The following is a 15,335-nucleotide window of genomic DNA, read 5'->3' on the forward strand; positions in this document are numbered from 1 at the left end:
AAACCTAACTAACCTAACGACATCACACACATCCATGCCCTAGGCATGGTCGCGCGGTTCCAGACTGAAGCGCGTAGAACCGCTCGGCCACAGCGGCCGGCTTGCTGACACAGGCTGGGGAAAAGCCAGCAATCGACTGTCAAGAGGCGAGTGCTCCGAGCGAGTGATATTGTTGTCTGAGGCAGTCAGTAAGTAGAGAGCGGTAGTGGTGACGTAGAGGGAAGAGGCGTACTGAAATGTACCGGATGAGTGCGTCCCCGTCGCTGTTGGTTGACCTTCAGTAAAACGAAAGAATTACAGTGAATGGTGACAAAGTGTTTGTACCAAAAAGTGACTTTCAACAAGGAATGCCGATAGTACGGCTCGCGTCTACCACTGCGACCAATAGACTGCAGAGTGGATCGCTGATTTTTATAACAGCGTGTGACAATATTTTGATGTACTGGACCTGTGTTGACATTAGAAATGAGTAGATGTGTACGAAAGAGATAGTGGCTGACTTCTGTTGTGTTTGACGGATGAACTGTGTGTACTCAGAAAAATACCAACAAGTTTTAGTGGCAGGTTCCTTACACCGAAACAAGAGAAATTAGTCAACTAAACGTGGACTCCGAAATGCATAGCTCAAAGAGATATGAGCACTTGTTTGTTTTCGATACTATGAAATTCATCTCTTCTACTTGAAGCTCTTTGCTTTCCATATTTTCGGAGGAGGTAAAGAGAACCATAATAAGAAAGAGATACCTATTAAACATGGGTCGAAAAAGGCATAGCTGAAGAGCTATGAGTATTTGTTTAGTAGAAGAGATGTGTTTCGGACTAGCGCGATCTACAGGTGCTGATAACTCTTCAGATATGCCTTTTTCGGCCCGTGTTTAAAAGGCATCTTTTTCTTGTTTTGATGTACGGAACCCGACCCTAAAGCGTGGCGGTGTTTTTTGGGACCTTACTCATTGCAAACGTTGTAAGTAGTCTGTTTAGGTTTTTGTGTTGGTAACGTCACGTAGCACTCTGTATGAAAATCACTCACTGTGGCGTGTGCAGTCTGTGGCTGGTTGACATTGTTGGAATATTCGCTATTGTAGTGTTGGGCAGTCGGATGTGAACAGCGCGTAGTGTTGCGCAGTTGGAGGTGAGCCGCCAGCAGCGGTGGATGTGGGGAGAGAGATGGCAGAATTTTAACTGCCACAAAGAGTAAATTTGTGATACTGGATGTCATGAACTGAGATTATATATATATATATATATTACGTTATTTGATTTTCAAACAGCTGAGCAAAAGTGAACGTACTCAGACATTTCTCTCTTTACTTATTCTGATCAACACTAAACTGACACACCATATTTTTAGCGCAACGCAATCTGACTTTCAATAATCCCTACAAAAGAATGGCCGTGACTAACAATAACCTATACCTTTCATGAATCACTTACCTCACAAAAACTACTGCAATACTGCGAGCGCCAATACTTCCAGCTAAATAAAAGATTCTAACTACTGAAAGCACTAACTACTGATAGGCATAGCAAATGAAAGATTTTGATAGAGAACAAACAACGTATTTACCTTAATAATGTTCAAAAGTCATGATATATATATATCAGTTCATGATATCCAGTATTACAAATTTACTCTTTGTGGCGGACACACGTCCAGATCGTCCGCTGTTAAAATTCTGCCATCTCTCTCCCCACATCCACCACTGCTGGCGGCTCACCTCTAACTGCGCAACGCTACGCGCTGTTAACATCCAGCTGCCCAACACTACAATAGCGAATATTCCAACAATGCCAACCAGCCACAGACTGCACACAGCGCAGTCAGCGATTTTCATACAGAGCGCTACGTGACGTCGCCAATATAAAAGCCTAAACAGCCTACTTAAAGCGTACGTGACCTTAATTACTGCAAGTACTATATTCCTTGAATTTAGTGTCACTGAACAGCCAAAATCCGACTAAAACAGCTCCCATAGCACTTAACGCCGATCAGCTCTTATTTATTCGATAGTGTCACTAAAATAAAAAAAAATAACTCGGGTGTTTCAAAGTACTGGGGGTGGGGACGGGCCCTCAGTTTGATGGAGCACGCTTAGCCACTGACTGCGGACTCGCACCTGCGGAACAGTTGCCTGAGGAACCACATCTCACTCGCACCCCCTGATCCGGCTTACTGTACCGGACATGCGTCACCCAGCCTGGTTCAGAGAGCCGTAGGTTGAACGTAAATGTCAGAAGCTGTAAATCTGTAGGTGACATGCTCACCCCTGAGGTCGATGAGCAGGTCCTCGCGCAGCAGCCGAAACTGGTCCCAGGAGGACTGCGACTCTGGCACGGGGTGGCGCCGGATCCAGCCGCCGCACGCGAACTGGTAGAAGTCCTCGCATGGCTCCGCCGTCGTGTCCAGCGACTCCAAGATCCGCGACGCTGCAACATCCAGTCACAGATTTACGTCATCGAAAGGAAATGGGAATGCCGTGTGGCTAGGGCCTTCGCCTGGTGAAAGTCTTTCGAGTTGACGCCACTGCGGCGACTTGCGTGTCGATGGGGATAAAATGATGATGATAAGGACAACACAACACTAAGCCCCTGAGTGCATAAAAATATCCGACCCGGCCGGGAACGAACCCAGGCCATTAGGTATGACATTCCGTCGCGCTGACCACTTTTTTTTATCGAACATATATATATGTGGAGTGTAGCCATGTATGGAAGTGAAACATGCACGATAAATAGTTTGCACAAGAAGAGAATAGAATCTTTCGAAATATGGTGCTACAGAAGAATGCTGAAGATTAGATGGGTAGATCACATAACTAATGAGGGGGTATTGAATAGATTTGGGGAGAAGAGGAGTTTGTGGCACAACTTGACTAGAAGAAGGGATCGGTTGGTAGGGCATATTCTGAGGCATCAAGGGATCACCAATTTAGTATTGGAGGGCAGCGTGGAGAGTAAAAATCGTATAGGGAGACCAAGAGATGAATACACTAAGGAGATTCAGAAGGATGCAGGTTGCAGTAGGTACTGGGAGATGAAGAAGCTTGCACAGGATAGAGTAGCATGGAGAGCTGCATCAAACCAGTCTCAGGACTGAAGACCACAACAATATATATATATATATATATATATATATATATATATAGGTCTCCTTCGAGGTTCCATTTAAACATATAAAAATGATTGTTATTTAACAAGATTATTACAATAACATTTGTTATTACATAACATTAAATACAACAAAAAAACATATTCTGTCTTCTTCCTTTTTTTATTTTTTGTCGATGTATGAGAACGTGGGTAAGGGTGTTGCATCATGTGACGTGTAGGCATGGTACACCACAACTTTGAGGGGGATCAAGGAAGACGCTGCGGAGATAACCGGCAAAAGTTTGTCGGTAAGATGGTTTTCGGGTGAGGGTGCTATGCGCGGTCACAACTTCCTACCAGAAGTCAAAGACTGTATGCGGACCACTCTGAAAGAGGTATTCTAAAGCCAGTCCTCGAAACTAGATGACTGTATGGTGCTTAGCAAGAGGGTGCTGAAATGTTTGGGGCAACAACAAGAAATCTGGGGTTACCGTCGTTGGCGGGGCACGGAGGTAAAAGCCCACGTTTCGTTGGATGAGGAGCCATACGTTTCGTTTGAGGGGGCACGTAAGACGGTGCTCGTCGGTGTCTTCGAGCTGACAGTCAGGGCAGGGTGGGGAGGTGGCCAGTCCTATGCGATAAAGTCGACTATTAGTCGGGAATTTGCCGTAGACTAAAACATACCAGACTGCAGACACAGACAACGGTAAAAAGGGTGCGTGCACACACCCTCAAACCGTTCGCCAGTTAATATCAGGATGCTGTAGCACCATGGGGTCGCAAGGGTTGGACAGCATAAACAAACGATAATAATCTTTTGTACGGGGAGGACGGGTGACTGGGACATCGGCCCGAACGTAGCTGAGTTCTATGAAACAATTGGCGACGTGGTGCAATAATGGAGAGATAGGCGCCACATTGATCGGTGGATCGAGAGAAGCTGGTCGGAGGATATCTAAGAGACTGCGTGTTAAGGACGGGACCGGCCCCCGCCAGTGCCGCAACAGAGTGTGGACAAAGAGTGCAGAAGAGCGTGCCCGCACGTTGACGAGTCCGAGGCCACCTTTTGCAGGAGGCAGTGTTAGAGTGTTGTAGCGGACTTTGAAAAGTGCCCCTGCTGACACGAAATATCCAAAGGCTGATTGGATGCGGCGGCCAAGGAGTAACGGCATTGGGAGGATCTGGGCGACGTGTACCAGTTTAGGGGCGACGTACATGTTGACATAGGACACACGTTGGAGTTGGTTTAAGTTACGGTGCACTTGACCGCGGACATGGTGCCGAATCGACTGCAAAAGCCGCCGGTAAGCCAGGGCCACTGTGCGGTGTGTGGAGCTCGTAAAGTCGATACCCAAGTGACGAAGGGTGGTACTGACTGGGAGTGGGGTCGGCACCATAGCTGGGAGGCCGCGCCCTGGGTGCATCATAGTCGACTTACGGACATTAAGAGTGCTACCAGAAAGACGTCTATACAGGTGGATCCATTGGATGGCGTCATTGAGTTCCGTGGAGGAGTAGGTGAGAAAGAGGAGGTCGTCCGCATAAGCCCTGCACCGCTACCAGGGGTGGACAGGTCATCGAAAGTGAACGACATATACGAGGACTCGCGCATTTTCTCGGTTAGTTTCACTGATGTTTACGTAAAAGGGCTATACAGGGTGAGTCAACAACTATTGACACCTACAGTAACTCAGAAACTATGATAGGAGCTGAACAGTTCGTGGGACAAAAGTTGCATTGGACAACGGGGGCCATAATATGACGCTGGTTTTTTTGTTGGTAGGTGGGGTCGCTTCAGAGATATGTAGGTCGATTTTGTTTTTTTAAATGGGGTGCTATAGTCTGGTACTTATTTTCTGACAGCGGCTACCGAGACGAATCGAATGTTGTGTAACAGTAAGGTCTTCGAAGGTCAACGAAGGTCATAATGGTGACATGAACGTCAATTTACAGAAGGTGTTCGAAGTGATGACCATTGGTATCAGTGCAGTGCTGCAATCTTTTTATCATGGGTTGAGTGGTATTCCTTATCACTTCGGCACTTATCGAAGCACATGCTCTGATCTCTCTCGTGTATCGTGCAAGTAGTAAATATCCGCCGAATACGGCCTATCCATCTAACGTGCCATTGACATGTAAACACCATTCGACGGTTTCGCAACGCAACACTAATAGGAACGGTAAGAGTAATATCGTCGAATCAAGAATATGTGAATGATGTATTCCTTCGAAGAACAAGTCGATATGTTTCTTATTTACGGAGCATGCCGACGAAATTCAGTGAGAGCTAGAGATTTATACGCTGAAAGATATCCTCAACGTACTCACCGTACACGTCGTACATTTAAATATGTGTGTGATAAATTCAGAACTGGATCTTAAGCGCGACGGAAACATATCCGGCAAAGGAAAGTTACTAACGAGGAAACGGAAATTCGTACTCTTGCCACTATGGTTCGAGATCCTCGCGTTAGTTCGCGTCAAATCGAACGGGAATCTGGCATCAGCCAGAGTAGTATTGTTCGTGTTCTGCATCGCCATAAATATCATCGTTACCATACAAGTCTCCACCAAGAATTAACTGGTACGGATTGTATGCGTCCCACTGAATTCTGCCGATGGGTCAATTCAGATTCAGAGGGATGACACATTTATTAATTTGATTTTATTTACTGACGGAGCTGCATTCACGAACCACAGAAACGGTAATTTGCATAACATGCATTATTGGGCAACTGAAAATCCGTGTTGGCTGCAGCAAGTTACACACAAAAAACCATGGTCGGTGAATGTATGGTGTGGGATTCTGGAGGACAGAATTATAGGCCCCTATTTCATCGAAAAAAATTTTAATGCTAGGAAATACACCACATTCCTGCAAGAAACATTAGGTCTGTTATTGGAAGAAATACCTTTAGGAACAAGGAGTAGAATGTGGTATCAACACGGTGGGTGTCCGGCACATTTTTCGCTGATGGCTAGAAATTTCCCAATCGTTGGATTGGACGCAGAGGAGATGTGTCGTGGCCGGCTCGTTCGCCAGAGTTGATGCCTCTGGAGTTTTTATTCTGGGGATTCGTAAAAGACATTGTTTATAAAGACGTTCCAACTACACCTGAAGATATGCGAGAGAGAATTGTCAGAGCATGTGCTTCGATAAGTGCCGAAGTGATAAGGAAAATAACTCAATCCATGATAAGAAGACTGCAGCACTGCATTGATACCAATGGTCATCACCTCGAACACCTTCTGTAAAAGGACATTCATGCCACGATTGTGACCTTCGTTGACCTTCAAACACCTTACTGTTACACATGATTGGATTTGTGTTCCAATGTGTCAGTAAAGGGAAGTTTAGATTCAGCACGAATTACGAGTTTTGACTTTTGGTTGTGATATTTTTTTGTTTTGGTCATCAGTCTACTGACTGGTTTGATGCGGCCCGCCACGAATTCCTTTCCTGTGCTAACCTCTTCATCTCAGAGTAGCACTTGCAACCTACGTCCTCAATTATTTGCTTGACGTATTCCAATCTCTGTCTTCCTCTACAGTTTTTGCCCTCTACAGCTCCCTCTAGTACCATGGAAGTCATTCCCTCATGTCTTAGCAGATGTCCTATCATCCTGTCCCTTCTCCTTATCAGTGTTTTCCACATATTCCTTTCCTCTCCGATTCTGCGTACAACCTCCTCATTCCTTACCTTATCAGTCCACATAATTTTCAACATTCGTCTAAAGCACCACATCTCAAATGCTTCGATTCTCTTCTGTTCCGGTTTTCCCACAGTCCATGTTTCACTACCATACAATGCTGTACTCCAGACGTACATCCTCAGAAATTTCTTCCGCAAATTAAGGCCGGTATTTGATGTTAGTAGATTTCTCTTGGCCAGAAATGCCTTTTTTGCCATAGCGAGTCTGCTTTTGATGTCCTCCTTGCTCCGTCCGTCATTGGTTTTTTACTGCCTAGGTAGCAGAATTCCTTAACTTCATTGACTTCGTGACCATCAGTCCTGATGTTAAGTTTCTCGCTCTTCTCATTTCTACTACTTCTCAATACCTTCGTCTTTCTCCGATTTAGTCTCAAACCATACTGTGTACTCATTAAACTGTTCATTCCGTTCAGCAGATCATTTAATTCTTCTTCACTTTCACTCAGGATAGCAATGTCATCAGCGAGTCGTATCATTGATATCCTATCACCTTGTATTTTAATTCCACTCCTGAACCTTTCTTTTATTTCCATCATTGCTTCCTCGATGTACAGATTGAAGAGTAGGGGCGAAAGGCTACAGCCTTGTCTTACACCTTTCTTAATACGAGCACTTCGTTCTTGATAGTCCACTCTTATTATTCCCTCTTGGTTGTTGTACATATTGTATATGACCCGTCTCTTCCTATAGCTTACCCCTACTTTTTTCAGAATCTCGAACAGCTTGCACCATTTTATATTGTCGAACGCTTTTTCCAGGTCGACAAATCCTATGAAAGTGTCTTGATTTTTCTTTAGCCTTGCTTCCAGTATTAGCCGTAACGTCTGAATTGCCTCTCTCGTCCCTTTACTTTTCCTAAAGCCAAACTGGTCGTCACCTAGCGCATTCTCAATTTTCTTTTCCATTCTTCTGTATATTATTCTTGTAAGCAGGTTCGATGCATGAGCTGTTAAGCTGATTGTGTGATAATTCTCGCACTTGTCAGCTCTTGCCGTCTTCGGAATTGTGTGGATGATGCTTTTCCGAAAGTCAGATGGTATATCGCCAGACTCATATATTCTAGACACCAACGTGAATAGTCGTTTTGTTGTGATATATGCACGTTTTATTAGAAAACCAATCGAGAAATGCGTGTTGAGAGTTGCTTGAAAAGAAAGGGAATGAAACATGGATCAGCGGACAAATTGCAAGGAAACAATTACAGCTATAATAAAAAATTTAAAAGGAAATGGGCTGGATATGTATCCAGAAACATGGTTGGTGTATGGACTAAGACAATTCTTTCCATGAATGGACTGAGACGACATCGTTATCGGAAGTGGGAAGACGACATGAGAAGTTATGCAAGAGCAACGTCGGTATGTAGGGCTGAATACAGCGAACCACGGAGAAGTTTGGAGGAAGTCTTAATCCAGTAGCCAATGTTGAATGGGTCATGGTAAAGATAGTCATTGCAATAATGACTCACCTGTTTACAAAATACTAGTAGCACTTGAAAATACACTCCTGGAAATTGAAATAAGAACACCGTGAATTCATTGTCCCAGGAAGGGGAAACTTTATTGACACATTCCTGGGGTCAGATACATCACATGATCACACTGACAGAACCACAGGCACATAGACACAGGCAACAGAGCATGCACAATGTCGGCACTAGTACAGTGTATATCCACCTTTCGCAGCAATGCAGGCTGCTATTCTCCTATGGAGACGATCGTAGAGATGCTGGATGTAGTCCTGTGGAACGGCTTGCCATGCCATTTCCACCTGGCGCCTCAGTTGGACCAGCGTTCGTGCTGGACGTGCAGACCGCGTGAGACGACGCTTCATCCAGTCCCAAACATGCTCAATGGGGGACAGATCCGGAGATCTTGCTGGCCAGGGTAGTTGACTTACACCTTCTAGAGCAGGTTGGGTGGCACGGGATACATGCGGACGTGCATTGTCCTGTTGGAACAGCAAGTTCCCTTGCCGGTCTAGGAATGGTAGAACGATGGGTTCGATGACGGTTTGGATGTACCGTGCACTATTCAGTGTCCCCTCGACGATCACCAGTGGTGTACGGCCAGTGTAGGAGATCGCTCCCCACACCATGATGCCGGGTGTTGCCCCTGTGTGCCTCGGTCGTATGCAGTCCTGATTGTGGCGCTCACCTGCACGGCGCCAAACACGCATACGACCATCATTGGCACCAAGGCAGAAGCGACTCTCATCGCTGAAGACGACACGTCTCCATTCGTCCCTCCATTCACGCCTGTCGCGACACCACTGGAGGCGGGGTGCACGATGTTGGGGCGTGAGCGGAAGACGGCCTAACGGTGTGCGGGACCGTAGCCCAGCTTCATGGAGACGGTTGCGAATGGTCCTCGCCGATACCCCAGGAGCAACAGTGTCCCTAATTTGCTGGGAAGTGGCGGTGCGGTCCCCTACGGCACTGCGTAGGATCCTACGGTCTTGGCGTGCATCGGTGCGTCGCTGCGGTCCGGTCCCAGGTCGACGGGCACGTGCACCTTCCGCCGACCACTGGCGACAACATCGATGTACTGTGGAGACCTCACGCCCCACGTGTTGAGCAATTCGGCGGTACGTCCACCCGGCCTCCCGCATGCTCACTATACGCCCTCGCTCAAAGTCCGTCAACTGCACATACGGTTCACGTCCACGCTGTCGCGGCATGCTACCAGTGTTAAAGACTGCGATGGAGCTCCGTATGCCACGGCAAACTGGCTGACACTGACGGCGGCGGTGCACAAATGCTGCGCAGCTAGCGCCATTCGACGGCCAACACCGCGGTTCCTGGTGTGTCCGCTGTGGCGTGCGTGCGATCATTGCTTGTACAGCCCTCTCGCAGTGTCCGGAGCAAGTATGGTGGGTCTGACACACCGGTGTCAATGTGTTCTTTTTTCCATTTCCAGGAGTGTACTTGTGTATTTCTCGAAACTGGTGGAAATCTTAGTTTAGGACTTTATGGTTTCGTTTTCGTTAGATCCGATAATACCCAAAATGCGTTTGGAGAGAAAGGCAGTTTATTCACTAATTGGAACTTTTTTGACGTTTTAAATAAAATGGTAAGTACCTCCTCCGGTGAGTAAATTATCAGAAAAATAGTACATTGTCTTTGCAATATTACAACGCTCTGACATTAGTGCAGAAAGATTACGTCATGACATTGCTCAGCCTGTATCAACGCTGTAACAAGTGGGCGTGACACGATGTTAAAATTCCTTAGCGAGAAAAGTCTAACGGCAAGAAAAAAGACAACTGAAAGCGTGTCCTCCAGGCGTGAGCTGCGGTAACTCTTGCGGACGCCCCGTTCCACTTTCCGTAATGAGCACACAGAAAAGAGCCGGGTGACCGCTGAGAGAAGACGGCTGGATATTACACAGGCCAGCAGTCGACCACAGGCTGTGGCATTACGCATCACTGCTTTGTTCATTCACCGACATCCTACTGTGGTGCCACGAATTTGTGTTATCCATTTCCCACGCTGTTGTCGATATTGTGAAAGATAGCGATGGTGAAAATTTGCACTGGTCTTGGGTACAACAACAATACGACGTTTAGTGTTGGCAATGAGCTTATTTAGAGATCTGTGCTGAATCGTAAATAAAGAACCTTCATCATCGCAACGCGTCAGCAATCGTTGGTTAATATATTAAAAAACTAGAAACATGCCTCGATTGCGAAAAAGCACCTAGTGGTAACCTAGGTATCGGCGTAGATAACTACACCTTCTTCAGAACAATAAAACCCACAAGTGCCTAAGAAGACATATGTCAATGATTAAAAGAACACCATAGCTATATATTTATAAACGAAAAAAAGGGGAAACACAAACAGTACATGGGTACAAAGTCTAAATCGTTACTTAACTTAATGGTGTAACCTCCACCTCACACCAGACTATGTTGGATGGGCCATGACCCGCCATAAACTACATGGCCCATCCAACATAGGCCGGTGTGAGGTGGAGGTTACACCATTAAGTTAAGTAACGATTTAGACTTTGTACCCATGTACTGTTTGTGTTTCCCCTTTTTTTCGTTTATAAATATATAGCTATGGTGTTCTTTTAATCATTGACATATGTCTTCTTAGGCACTTGTGGGTTTTATTGTTCTGAAGAAGGTGTAGTTATCTACGCCGAAACCTAGGTTAACACTAGGTGCTTTTTCGTAATCGAGGCGGGTTTCTAGTTTTTTAATATATGAATCGTAAATGATCAGAAGTTTCCGTGGCAACATGAATCGAAAGAAGATTGTGTTTTGGCGAGGAATCAGCCTCATATTGCGATGCAAGCCGTGGTGTCGTGTATCAGTTGATTGTGTTTTATAGGTTTTGCGTTTATCTCATTTGATTTATAGACTTGTCAAAAAGTGTACTCGTCAAGCAGAAAGCAGCGGATGTAGCAGACCTAAGAGGACATTAAAAGCTTTTTACAGAGGGTTGTGTACTTTGTGTTTAATGAACTGGGGACCTAGAAACGACTGAAAGGCCATGTCCCGTCGTAGCCCTCAGTGATTCACAACCCCACAACGTGCCACAGCAGTCCACCGACCCCACCGCCGCCCCACACCGAACCCAGGGTTATTGTGCTGTTCAATCCCCTGGTGGACACTCCAGAACAAACCTTAAAACCGCTTTAAGAGATGAAGCACACATGACAAAGAATAAAAACTGCAAAGGAGAGGCCTGAGAGGATGGAAAAAGAGGGGAGAGCAAGGTGCAGCGGGGGAGGGGGGGATGAAAGGAATAGGGGGGTCAGGGGGTGTATCTAGAGGCAGGAGACAGTTGAGGTGGGAGATGAAGAGGGGAGACAAGGCAGGAGGGAGTGCAGAGACACTGAAGGGGAGTACAGGAGAGGGAGGGAGTGCAGGAGGGGGAAGCCGCTCAGGAGAAGGGAGGGGGAGGAGAGGGAGCCCTGAGGAGGAGGCAGGAGTGTTAGAGTTGGTTGGAGGGTTAGACGTCAGGGCAAAGTTGATCATCCTTGAGGGGTAGGTGCTGGAAGTACCATTGGGAAAGAAGGTGGAGGGTGTGGACACAACGGTAAAGGCGGGGCAACGGGTTGGGGGTGGAGAGGAAGGGGGACATCAGGGGTTGGGGGAGAATCGAGTCGGCGGACAATATACAGGGTGCGGATGTGTTCAAGGAAAAGCAGGAGGTGGGGGAAGGGGTTGAGGTCGTAGAGGATGTCTGTAGGGGACGGAAGGCGGATACAGAAGGCGATGCAGAGTGCATGGCGCCCGAGAATTTGGAGGGTGGTATAGAACCTGTTAGGGGCGGAAATCCAAGCAATGCTGGCATAACACAGGATGGGGTGGATCAAGGATTTGTAGGTGTGAAGGATGGTGGAAGCCATGATCGGCGCAGGACTGGTGTTAAATATCCATACGGTGGAGGTACACTTCCTCCTGGTTGGCTGCACGTACCATTGGCTGATGCAGCAGAAGATTCGTGGCAGGAGCGGCCTCTCTTGTCTATTTACACACCCTCTGTGTTTTGGTCCGGTGCACACGAAGGACCTCTGCAGGTCGCGCTGCAAATAACAGAACCGGAACGTCGTGTAGTCGCAGGGGCAGAGCAGGCAACCAGCCAGACGGCGGTGTGCTGCAGTGTTGCGTCGGCGCCTGACGGCTTTCGAGACGCGCCAGGTTCTTTTTGGGACCGATGCTATTTTTGCCCTGGCAACTTCGGCTCCCAGCTGGTCGCTTCCCACTTTTCGTATATGATTGTTACAGGTTTCAGGTGCATCTACTTAACAGGAAACTTAGTGCACCCAACTCAAGAATGAAGCACCAGAGGTTGAGATGCAAATCCCTTGGTCAAGTAGTCATTCAGTCAAACTGCTCTGTAATTGCAGGTCTGTATTAGCATCAAATTCATGAGATGTTCAGTTCACTCTTTTATTAGAGCATGTTACCCGTTTTGGGATTACACCCATCTTCAGACATCACAAACTTCATCTAATAATTTCCGGGTATGCAGCCGGATCCCGTCGACATTCCGCCACGATATTTCGGCCCAGAGACGTCCGGCCATCATCAGGAGAGTACACAACTACTGAAGAGCCCAGGTGCAGTCGCGGTATTTATGCCGAATCTCGCGCATGCGAAATGTACTGGCATCCTACAGCACATGCGTCAGGTGTTGACATGCGCAGCATAGCCGAGTTGAACGTGCTGCCCTCGGTGGTGAAAATAAAGGTTCATCTAGTCATTGAGTATCGAATGACGCTGTCGATTCCGCTGTGATTGTATAATTTTAATAACAGGATTCCAATTTTTATCCAGCTGAAAGCCGTTGTCACGATTTATAAGATTATTGGTAAGACGTATTTCCACTGATTCCTTGATTACGGAATCCCAAAAACCGGAAACTGGGGCTAAAATTTTTGTTCCATTGTATTCCATTGAATGTCCCAATGAAATACAGTGCTCTGCTACTGCCGATTTTGACGGTTGCCGCAGACGGGTGTATCTTTCATGTTCTATACATCGTACATGGACAGTTCTTGTCGTCTGGCCGATATATGCAGAGCCACATTCACAGGGAATTTTGTAGACGCCTGCTTTCTTCAGTTGTAAATCGTCTTTAACGGATCCAACCAGGGCCCGGCTCTTTGCTGATGGACGGAAGATTCCATACGCCGGGAATGTGTCTTAGAAAATAGGCCGATTACTGAAGAAAAATTAAATCAAGGTTATCTTCCGTCCACCAGCAAAGAACCGGGCCCTGGTTGGGTCCGTTAAAGACGATTTACAACTGAAGAAAGCAGGCGTCTACAAAATTCCCTGTGAATGTGGCTCTGCATATATCGGCCAGACGACAAGAACTGTCCATGTACGATGTATAGAACATGAAAGATACACCCGTCTGCGGCAACCGTCAAAATCGGCAGTAGCAGAGCACTGTATTTCATTGGGACATTCAATGGAATACAATGGAACAAAAATTTTAGCCCCGGTTTCCGGTTTTTGGGATTCCGTAATCAAGGAATCAGTGGAAATACGTCTTGCCAATAATCTTATAAATCGTGACAACGGCTTTCAGCTGGATAAAAATTGGAATCCTGTTATTAAAATTATACAATCACAGCGGAATCGACAGCGTCATTCGATACTCAATGACTAGATGAACCTTTATTTTCACCACCGAGGGCAGCACGTTCAACTCGGCTATGCTGCGCATGTCAACACCTGACGCATGCGCTGTAGGATGCCAGTACATTTCGCATGCGCGAGATTCGGCATAAATACCGCGACTGCACCTGGGCTCTTCAGTAGTTGTGTACTCACCTGATGATGGCCGGACGTCTCTGGGCCGAAATATCGTGGCAGAATGTCGACGAGATCCGGCTGCATACCTGGAAATTATTAGAAGAAGAAATACGCCGGGAAAATTTCAGAAGTCACATCACAAACTTCAGTTCCTTCCTAATCAACCACACGTACAGCCTTGACAACTCAAAGAAAGTGTCGAATAACGTATGACTGCGACACAAGCAGTCTTGAAGCAGAGAGATAACTGGTTTAGGTTAGAGTCACGCAAATCGGAAAAGTGGCGTCCAATTAAAAGATTTGCACCTGGGTACTGAACCACAAAAATCATTACAAGGGTGTTCCATAAAGAATTCAACTTTTGACCCATAACAGCATCCCAATTTACTGATGAAATTAAATAATTTCCATATTATTGCAGTGTATGCTAAACTGTGATTATTAATGAAAGGATTTTAAAGTACAAGTTGCATTCAGAAAATGGGGGAAGGCTTTGAAAATACATATAAAAAGATGTAAAAATTTACAGAGTTCTGTTATACTGGACTACACACATCATTTCAATGTTTTTGACACAAGACGCTAGCGCTTTGAGCTCAGTCAAAATTGCAAAGGCTTCCACATCTGGATTGTTCCTCGAATTTGTCTTTAGCAAATCCAGAAAGGATGTCTCTAACACTGATCAATCTCTTCCACTGTTCCTCCTTCTCCATACCTTCTTCTTCCAAACTCTCAATCACAACAGGCGAATACTTGTAGCCATACACTCCAAAAAGTTCCAACTATAGGTCTTTGTTGTTGACTACTTGTTGGCCCTGCTTGATTGGTGTTGCGTCCGATAAAATACATGTAGTCTTTGATTGAGGTTATCAAAGTTTTTGCACAAGAAAACGGCGCGTCTTATCTAAGTACTCAACTTTATTGTGATAGGAAACTGTGGAAGGTGAAGCCCTGTCATTTCTTGGTACAAAACTTGACGATAGGGAGCCTTTACGAGAATCTTCTTTACATCAACATTGAAGTCTTTTGCTCTTCAGTAATTTTACCTGGTACTTTCGCAAACACGGTGTAGACCGTGTACAATACATGTCCCATGGTTGAGGTTGGGGTATATGCCCTTCAGTTATTAGTAAGCCGAAAGGATGTAGCGTCTCGGTATTTTAAGGTGATTATCAGAGACACATCAAAATTAGGTGGAAGAATTTAAAGGAAACGTGAACAAAACTTACAATTGTACACTCTAAGACAAAAGG

The 15,335-nt window shown here is 46.0% G+C and overlaps 1 protein-coding gene across 1 annotated transcript in view; it reads right to left on the reverse strand.

Annotated features, from left to right (window-relative positions):
* LOC124606918 (neprilysin-4-like) overlaps window positions 1-15,335 on the reverse strand; it is a 734,039-nt gene that overhangs the window by 197,185 nt on the left and 521,519 nt on the right. The window contains exon 5 of the mRNA XM_047139027.1: window positions 2,266-2,427. Within this exon, the coding sequence (XP_046994983.1) occupies window positions 2,266-2,427 (162 nt within the window). The remainder of the gene's footprint in view (window positions 1-2,265; window positions 2,428-15,335) is intronic.

The sequence above is a fragment of the Schistocerca americana genome, chromosome 3, assembly GCF_021461395.2.
Source record: "Schistocerca americana isolate TAMUIC-IGC-003095 chromosome 3, iqSchAmer2.1, whole genome shotgun sequence".
In the NCBI taxonomy this organism is placed as follows: Eukaryota; Metazoa; Arthropoda; class Insecta; order Orthoptera; family Acrididae; genus Schistocerca; species Schistocerca americana.